At 48.3% G+C, this 9,920-nt stretch overlaps 1 protein-coding gene across 7 annotated transcripts in view; it reads right to left on the reverse strand.

Moving 5' to 3' along the window:
- Tex2 (testis expressed 2) overlaps nucleotides 1–9,920 on the reverse strand; it is a 109,467-nt gene that overhangs the window by 8,299 nt on the left and 91,248 nt on the right. For 6 of the 7 annotated variants that reach the window (XM_021176086.2, XM_021176084.2, XM_021176087.2 and 3 more), the window contains exons 8-10: nucleotides 9,239–9,371; nucleotides 2,976–3,101; nucleotides 1,497–1,706 (exon numbers count right to left, since the gene is read on the reverse strand). In XM_021176086.2, the coding sequence (XP_021031745.1) occupies nucleotides 1,497–1,706; nucleotides 2,976–3,101; nucleotides 9,239–9,371 (469 nt within the window). The remainder of the gene's footprint in view (nucleotides 1–1,496; nucleotides 1,707–2,975; nucleotides 3,102–9,238; nucleotides 9,372–9,920) is intronic. The other variant, XM_029483456.1, reaches the window with a different exon arrangement.

Here is a 9,920-nt window from a genome sequence, read left to right on the forward strand (position 1 = left end):
ACTCACTCTGTAGACCAGGCTGGCCTCGAACTCAGAAATCCGCCTGTCTCTGCTTCCCAAGTGCTGGGATTAAAGGCATGCACCACCACTGTCCGGCCTTACTTTACTTCTGTAGCAGCTGATATCTAGATGCCTGACCTTTCATAATGCAAAGTAAAAGCTTTCCCTACCGCATTCTACAAATTCTGTCCATGCCCCACTGCCAAGAATGTGCTATCTAAAATTCCTGTTTGGTTTTTCAAGGATGGCACTCCATCCTTTCCTTGGCTGTAAGTATGAGTGGAATGTCATGATAGGACGTAGTCGCATTGGTGGGCAGACATGGGGATGGTGGGGAGACAGAAATATACATGTAAAATAAACTCACTATTTAACATTTTTAAAAAGTCTAGATAAGACACTGAGAGTTATCAAACTACCTAAACCTTTAATCTGTCACTGACAGTGCTATAGAAACACAGAAAAATGTCAGACTGCCGTGCTTCTAGTGTGTCTTATGTTGTTACACTTTTGAGGAGGGAAGGATAGAAAAATATTAAGCAAGTTTCTTACTCTATTTAAAACTCAGCAGTTAAGAAAAAATGTTGTATCAACTCACTATTTTAGAATAACCTTTTAAACCTAGTATAGTAAGGTATTTAGCAGTGTCTATTTCTGGAGTATATAAATGTGGACTTTTAAAAAAATTTATCTTATGTATGTGAGTACACTGTAGCTGTCTTCAGATACACAAAAGGGCAGTATCAGATCCCATTAGAGATGGTTGTGAGTCACCATGCTGGGACTTGAACTCAGGATCTCTGGAAGAGCAGCAGTCAGGATCTCTGGGGGGTGCTGTATCTTCAGCACCACCAGATGGTACTTCCACCCAGAGCCTCCTCCTCAGAGAGCCTCCTATCACAACACCAAGACCTCACCCAGGGAGCATCTCCTCACTGCCTGGACCCTGCTACACATATGACTGTCATCTGTCAAGAAGGAAGGCCTTGAGAAGACTGAACCAGTGCTGTGGCTCCAACACAGGCTGGGCAGAGACCAGGGCTGACTACAAAGGGCTATTGGTGTTAATGGTGGATGAGTCAGCTTAAGAGAGAGGAGGACCAAGGACAGAAACAGCCTCTCCCACAAACTTCACATTCACCTTAACGCTTCCTAACATATGAAGATCACCCTTAAAAATGTACAAGAGAGCTGGGCAGTGGTGGCGTATGCCTTTAATCCCAGCACTTGGGAGGCAGAGACAGGCAGATTTCTGAGTTCGAGGCCAGCCTGGTCTACAGAGTGAGTTCCAGGACAGCCAGGGTCACAGAGAAACCCTGTCTCGAAAACAACAACAACAACAAAAATGTACAAGAGACAGTCATGGACAAAAACACAATGATTAATAATTTACAGGAGTCTACTAAAAACAGTGGGCAAATGCTCTTGTCCAGGGTTAAGTAGACTGGGACTTTCATGGTCACGTGGTAAAGGGATCACTTAGGGCATATACGCACCATATCCGGTCAGTTGGGGGTGGGGGGATGTTGACCGCCAAGGTCCCTCGACACTCTTGCACTTCCACAGTTAGCAGCAGTGGCGTATTAGAGACTTCTTCGATCTTCTTTTTAATGAATTCTGTCTCTGTTGCTTTTTGGAAATATTTTGATTTGGTGATCTTATCAACAAACCTCATAATCTTGCTTGTTCGATGACCTCCAACGTACCTTCAAATACAGAATGCAGAGCCGTGTTAGCGTGGGTGTTGGGGGAGTAGGGTTCCCAGGGATCAAATTCAGGCTGTCAGGCTTGGCAGCAAATGTCTGTCAAGCCATCTCGCTGGCCCTAAATACCATCCACTGGCATGAGCCTTGTGACTCCCACTGCTCTCCATAGCTTTCCCACTGGGACACGACACACACTGTGGTCAGGGCACTCTGTTTGAGGAGGACTGTCCTTGGCTTCCAAGGATTAGATGGCAAGAGTGTTCTCCCTGTTGAGATAATCAAACATGTGCCCACCCCCCCCAACCACCCCCCCTGTGGGGGCTGAATCCCTTTTGGTTGAGAACTACTTCAGAGAACACACACTGGTCAGACAGAACATTCTGACTGGACAGCGGATACCCAAACATCCGGACAGAGTCATCTCACCCAGGAGAGACTCCTTCGTGCCACTGTGAGACTCAGCAGGAGTCCTAGTCCCACCGGGGAACCTCTGTTTCTAGATAGCACACAGAGCTAATGCTGTACCCGACAGACAGCAAAGCAACAGTTTCATGCACAATCACACCAACGCCTGGAGCCTCTCAAAGGGCTTGGAACGTGGACCTATTCCTTTATAGGGTTAGAACTTAGGGACCAACCACATCTCTAACCCTAAACCATAGTTCTAAGAGGTACCAACTGGGCTGGGCACACATCTGTGCTCTCTTCTCACCTTCTGTGCAATTTCAAAGAGAGCAGCCTGCTATTTACTTATAAGTTTCTGAATTACCTGGTGCTGCAAATCTTAGGTTTCTTTATTTCCTTTTAAATAATGCAGAGGTCCTTACATAACGGCATGAGATATACTCTGACCATTACATTGCCAAAGGAACAGACCCAGAGAGCCCCAGAGGAAGCTCATGATCCAGAAGAGCAGCTAGGTCATCCACAGTCTCAGAATTCACAAAAGAAATAACCCAAGCATCTGAGCTCTGTAGAGAGCAACAGCGAGCAGATGGGGCTGTGATGTGCACGGTTCCTTTCTTTCTGGACCACCAGGGGGAGGTGGTGTGCAGTCTGCACTCTCTGAAGACCTGGCAGCACTTCTGGAGACAAGCCTTTCCTTCAAAGCCTCTGATATTTACTCACACTGCAAGGCAAAGCCAAAGTCTTCCCTCTTAGGATGTTTTACTCAGTGTGCAGGAAGAAGCTGAGAGGGGAAGGGAAAGACAGGCTGACTCCTGGATGCTCCCTTGACCACCAGAGCCTCCAGAAGCCCCATCCACTCACCCTTCAGCCCCGGGGAGCGGCTGTTTGTCTCCAGCAGTGGGTTCTGGTGGGTCATCTTCCTCAGAGGAGCCAGCACTGGAGGATTCTTCATCACTGTCAGCCAGACAGTACGCCCTGGGCCTGCAACTGCATAGAAAGGAAGTCACCGGCAGTGTACGCATGTGCAAATGAATGCACACACACACACACACACACACACACACACACACACACACACACAGAGGGTCAAGAAGAAACCTCTGTCATATGTTGTCAATGTCACTAAGAGATCCAAGAGTTCTTGGATTGGCTGCTAACACAGTAAATTCTAGCACCAAGTCCCCTGACAGGATTGCAGAGGACTTGAGCTCAGAACAGTTTGCTTTTGAGCATGCACCAGAGAGACAGGTGGTGGAGTGGGATGGAGTCACATAAAATGTAGGAGCCAGGTCGTGGTGGTGGGGTAAATGGAAGAATGGACAGTTAGCGGCGGTTATGATGGCAGCTTAATGCTTGTGATGTGACAGCCTTACGAAGGATGAGGGGTGCAGGCAAGTCTCTTGTCTATGGCTTAATCGTCCCTCAGATTAGTTTTGACTGAACTGGTAAGATTAGATACATTACGCCATGTCTGCTCCATCTCCTGAGGATGGGGTCACAGAGAAAGCCCAAAGCCACAAGATGCCAAGTCTCAAGGGACTCAAAAAACAAAACAAAACAAAACACCTGACATAAGATCTTAGGTACTTTTTGAGGCCAGGCTTTCCAGCCCCTTTATAGATCACTGCTCTTCATTAAACTCTTTAGGGTTCCAGAGGGGTGGGGCTCTCCAGATCCCCAGCAGAGCTGTGGGATCAAGCTTTCCTTCCTGAGGTGCGAGGTGCGCCAGAGGCTTCCTGACCTAGCAAAGCTGTCTGCCTGCTTACGAGATTACTACCCGGGCCCCATCTCTAGGCATGCCAGGGACAAAGGACAGAGCCTGCCTCTGAACACTATTGAGCAACAAAACAATCACCAAGCACAGCCCTGTACTGCTGACCAGGGCAAAGTACTCAGGAAAGACCGCGCAGCTTAGGCCCAGCCTCCCTGCTGCCACTGCCCTCAGGTTCTCAACACCTCCTTGAGCCACTAGAAATCCACTGGGGTAACTGTCTCCTGATTAATGGGAGTCAAGGGCAGAGCACCCGGCCGCATGCATGAGAGGGCCAGGCTGAGCCTCTCACTCTGAAACCAGAGCTGGCTGTAAGAAGATCCCACTGATGTCCTCCCAGGCAGGACACAGAAATCCGGCTCACCCCGACTCTGAAATGGAGCCAGAGCTGCACCCACACGCTGGACGTCATTGTTGAAGGGGGTGTCCCTTTGAGAAGCCCCTCCTCATCTGAAATAGCTGCTTCCTGTTCCCCCAACAGGCCAGGCTAGTCTAGAACGCTTCTGTGATGTGCCCTTGTTGTTCAGAACTGCCTCGGAGAGCGAGCCTGTGGGAAGGCCACCCTCACAGAGCTCTTGGGTTTCAAATCTATACGGAAAAGTCAATTCTCAAAAAAACTCTGAACTGGGGTTTTTTTTCTTCCTTTTTTTGGTTTTTTCGAGACAGGGTTTCTCTGTATAGCCCTGGCTGTCCTGGAACTCACTTTGTAGCTCAGGCTGGCCTCGAACTCAGAAATCCGCCTGCCTCTGCCTCCCGAGTGCTGGGATTAAAGGCGTGCGCCACCACGCCCGGCTCTGAACTGGGTTTTTAAGATAAGGAGAGTCAGAAATGTAAACTGTCAGAGATTATACAACCGACCCATATCTGCACCAAACAGCTGCGTTGCCAGCCTTCAAGCCTCATGCGGCCAGGTGTGGAAGCTGGCCTAACACACGGCCTAGCATGGGGCAGGCCTTCATCCATACACAGTACAAAGCGTCTGAGATCACAGTGAGATCTGCTGAGCTGTGGACCCTTATGTCCCCACCAGTGAGCTGAGCTGAGCACTGCACTGAGCTCTGAGGGCCCAGAATGAATGAATCCTCTGCAGGACAGAGGCCAAGCTGCACTCCGCAGCCTCAAGAGAGTGATTCGGATAATGTTGCCTAGGCTACCAGATGCTGTGGAGTCCGATTTTGACTAAATGGCATTTCTATCATCCAAAATAGGAGCCGTGTTTCGTGGAACCTAGGACCACTGTGTGACTAATGTTTGGCTCAGACACAGTTTTTACAACTAAATGTGCGTGTTATGCCCTCGACCTTATGACGTCAACAAGAACTTTCAGGACACAGTATTCGTCCTCAGAACAAATGTGCAGGAGGTGAGTACTGGCTCCAAACACAACTCAGTTCTATCCTCTCAGAGAGCCACTAAACAGGCTCATTCCAGTTATGCTGATCTGGTAAAAACCACTTGAGAAATGTGCCTAGAGTCAGACACAAGAGAAAGTAAATTATTTTATCATGGTCTGTCTTGGGCTTTTTAAAAATGTCTTTCTTGAGATGGGGTCTCACTTTGTAGTCCAGGCTGGCCTGGAAGTCACTATGTAGCCTACGTTGGCTTCAGACTCCGGCTAAGTCTCATCCCGCAGGTTCTCAAGAGTTGGGATTGCCAGCACGAACTACCATGCCTGGCTCAACTGTTTTATTTCTTGTTCAAATAATCACTATCACTTCTGGCAACTTCCAGCAGTCAGTCAGCCTATCTGTGAGTCTGGCTCTCTCTTTCTGCCTGGACACAGGTCTGTGTTATATGCATGTGCAGTGTCTACTAAGGCCAGAAGACAACAGAGGGCCTTGGAACTGGAGTTACAGATGGTTGTGAGCTTCTATGTGGGTGCTGGGATTTGAACTCTAGTCCTTTGGAAGAATGGTTGAGTTAGCTCTCCAGCCCCATTCCAGCAGTTTCTTAGACTACCTGTAAATAAAGCACGCTGACTGCTATCGCTTTGGAGTAGTTAAAAGAATGACACAGATGCCAGAGGCTACTGTAAAAAGCCTTTCAGTGAGGAGTAAATAAACATACTCAACAGCCCTGGGTGGGGCCCTCACTCCGCAAAAGGCATTCACTTTCTTTTACTAAAAAGAAACCAGCCTCATGCATTCTTAGCTGCATGTGCATTTAGACACACAGAACCAGGACAAGACCTAGTCATGGTATATACACGGTATACTTGGCTCTTGGGAAGGGGGAGGAGACTCCACACGGGCCCAAGCTGCACTGAGTACATTGCAAAACCACCCCACTATCCATTTAAAGGATCGGCCATGTAGGATGCATTCCTTCTGACTTATTTAAAGGCCCTTTGATATGTTTATAAAAAGATAGAGAAGTATAAGATATGTTCTATGGGAGTGTGGTGAGGTATGGGGGAAAGAGGTGTCTCAGCGGGCCCATGCAGAGGCATTTCTTCCCCCTGAGGGACTAGCTAGTATAGACTAGAGTTTATTTAGGGCATGGGGAGGGGAGTTAAGAGGATAGTAGAGGCAGAGAAAGGCAGAGCGAAGGAGAGAGTAGAGAAGTAGAGGCTGGCCATGACCACGTGTGTGGGGGGAATGGGGAGAGAAGGGAAGCAAGAGGGAGAGGCAAGAGAGAGGAGGGGGCAAGCAGCCCCTTTTATAGTGGGTCAGGCACACCTGGCTGTTGCCAGGTAACTGTGGGGTGGAGTGTAGACAGAATGCTAACACCCTTTACAGGTTTCCCCCTAAAATTTAGACTCCTCCTTCCCTTCCACTCCCACAGTGCTGGGGATGGAGCCTAGGCTCTCACACATGCTAAGCTCTCCACCTGAGCTACACTTCCGGTCCTTGAAATCCATTTTGACTGCCTTATTGCCCCAAAGTGGTTTAACTAGTGTGTGACCAGAAGACATGCTGTTTGTGGAAGTACAAGCTTGAAAGACAAATGCCCATAAATAACTTTCAGAAGGAGCCAAGCTCGGCCTAAAGCAACCTAGATTTCAATTTCTCCAATTTGTCTCTGAGTACTATAAGCAAACTTCCCACTAGAAGAGAAAACTTCTAGAAGTTCCCCGAGAGCACAGTCATTTGAGTGGGCACTGAACAAAACAGTGAGGCCACCACGACCCTGCCAAAGCTGGGCCCTGGGGCAAACCCATGTGTGGTGTGAGGCCTGGAGAGGAGAGGTGGCGGTGGCTAGAGAGGGGGCCTGGAGGAGAGGCTGCTGTGGGCCTCTGCAGAGTCCGCACCAGGGTGTTCAGTATTAACAAAGACATGGGTGTTTAGTAACAGCTACCACGCGGCTGCCTTCTGTCCATCCTCTCCTTAGCCTCAAGGCGGCCACACATGTTCATGGCTGAGGAACGGAGGAAACAGATTTTAGAAGTGCTTCTGGAACTAGGTTCTGGAATCTGGCATGGGTTTTCAATGCTTCAGAACTTTGAGCCAAACTGTGTTCTAGAGTCCTCAGCTTTTTCCTCACTAAGGAAGGGCTCTGAGGTGGTATCTCTTTGCATTGAAAAGCGGTAGCAAATTGCATATCAATGTATATTTTAACATCCTCACAGGAAGAAGATAGACATTACATTCAGGACTCCTCTTTGACACAGTGATTTTAGAAATACACTCTACCATGAAAGCCAGATTCCCGAGAAAGCGAGTCTTTTCAGTCAGTGTAAAGAAACACTGTGAGCATCTTGTGAGCTTGTAGATGGAAACCAGACGTAAAGCCAAGACAGCCAGAAGAACAATAGTCACTGTGGAGTGCGTGAAAGATGAGACTCAGACCAAGCGGTCTGCTGCCCACCTGATGTGTGGGCCTTGCCTTCCCAACAGAGCCTGGAGCCCTGTGCTGGGGTACAGCTGTTTCCAAAAGGTCCTCACTCAATGCTTAAGGCCAAAGATTGCTCTGGCCCAGTCCCGTTATATTAGATACATTAAAAGAAAAATGCTGGCAATCAAACCCAGGTCCTGGCACATGCTCAGCAGCTGACCTCCCACTGAGCCCGGGGTGGGGGTGGGGGACCTCATTTTCAGACCGCCTCTGCCTATATGGTGTTTTTGCAACTCTGTTGTCAGACGGCCAGTCTGGCACTGCTCAGCTATAGTGATCAGAGTGGGGTGGAACAGGAGATAAAAAGTCAGGACTGACTACAGGCTAGATCAGGACCTGGGCATTTCTAAATGGGGAAGTCTAGGAGACTCTCTGTCAGCAGAGCCTCACCCTTGCTCTCAGCCTCCCCAGCCCTCAGACTGTGCCTTCGAATCTGGAACATGATGAAATGACATTGTCTTGTGGCTTCAAAGGGGACCAAATCAGGGTCAGCACGCACAGGGTGTGAAATGCTACACGGGGAGTTGATGAATACCACTCACCAGGAAATACAAATCCACAGATTGCCGAATCCAAATACATTTTAACAAATAGCAGAAAAATGAAAGGAAAATAGCAGATACGAGTTAGATTGTGTGCATCAGGTGCAATTCTCCAATTATTAAAACAGGAACATTTCAATGCGTGACTTGGATAAATCAGGATGATCTAAGCAGAAGAATGTCCTTGAAGACACAACTCCACCTCCTTGGTCTATTAGCACTGAAAACTAAAGAGGGTCAATCAGCTCACAACTGTGCAAAAAGCCAGTGTCTCGCACTTAGCTCACTGTGGGAGTGCCAGTCACTGTAGCTTAGTCCCTGCAGAGGGACTTGGGATGGGAGAGGCCATATCCTTTAACTTGGCTCAAACAGTGTTACATTTAGATGTGCAACAAGAACAGTGACTTTTAAGGTGTTCAAGAATGTGGGCATCGAATCCAGAGTGGGGAGTGAGTGCGGGTGTTCAGGCTCCATTAATTACCTCACAATTCTGGAATATTTCTAAATCAGATTAACTCTGAGTAACAGATGTACTATCCACAAAGAGGACAATTTACTAAGCAAATCAATATTATATTATTTCGGGAAGGTGCTTCCAGATCAACCACCTCGTTATAAATAATTCTGACCTGGTGATTAAAGTGGTGGATCCCCAGGGGACCTTAATTTGCTCCACATATTGCCATCTGTGGCTCTGAGCTGAGGTAGGCTTCGGAGTAAGGACTGGGTTGAAGAATAGTTTATGCTCAGAGGGGTATGTCCTGCTTGCCCTGTGCCAGTGATGCTTGCTGAATAATTAAGACCAGCAAGCAGCCACTGTGTGGTCCCTGGGTGTACAGCTCACTCGGTAATCAGGAGCACTGACAATGAGCCTGCTGGCCATTCAGGGACTCCCACGCCCCGACCTGCTTCTCACAGGCTGCAGGGAGAGGCTAGGCCCCCAGGGTTGGTTAGTAAATTCATATATAGCCCCTTACCCTTCTTTGCCAATTTCTCCAACCTTCAGGGCTTCAACAAGAGGCTCTTTACCTAGTTTGGTCAAGTTCATTTTGGTCTCCAGAGTCATCAGAAAGGACCCATTGTAAGACATTTCCAAATCGATCCAGAGTCCTAGAGAGACAGTTAACAAACAAACAAACAAAAAAAGGGTTTGTCTTGATTTTTTTTTTCTTTTTGCCTCCCAAGAAATATGAATGTAAACTACAGTATCCAGACGGGTACTTTCAGGACTAGAAAGATAGTTCAGTGGTGAAGAGTACTTGCTACTCTGCCGAAGAGTTCAGCTCCCAGCACCCGAATATGACCCGATAATGACTGCAGTCATTATCTAACTCCAGTTTCAAGGGATCTGACGCCCTCTTTCGACCTCTGAGGACACCAGGCATGCATGTGGTGCACACAGGCACACAAAATAAACCCTTCAGCGTCCTTAAGCTGGCATTAGAGTAAAGCCCACACGTGATTTGTACTGACAACGGAGGCATGGAAAGGGTAAGGCGCTCCGCCCTCAGACCACGAGAGGGACGACTGTGGTGGTTTGCATGCAGGGCAGTGGCCAGTGTAGCTACTCTGGGGGTCACAGTGAACTCAGTGTCCATGTGAGCTCAGCAAGGACTCCATTCTCTCTCCCTCCCTCCTTCCCTCCCTCCCTCCCTCCCT

The sequence above is a fragment of the Mus caroli genome, chromosome 11 (genome assembly GCF_900094665.2).
Source record: "Mus caroli chromosome 11, CAROLI_EIJ_v1.1, whole genome shotgun sequence".
NCBI lineage: Eukaryota > Metazoa > Chordata > Mammalia > Rodentia > Muridae > Mus > Mus caroli.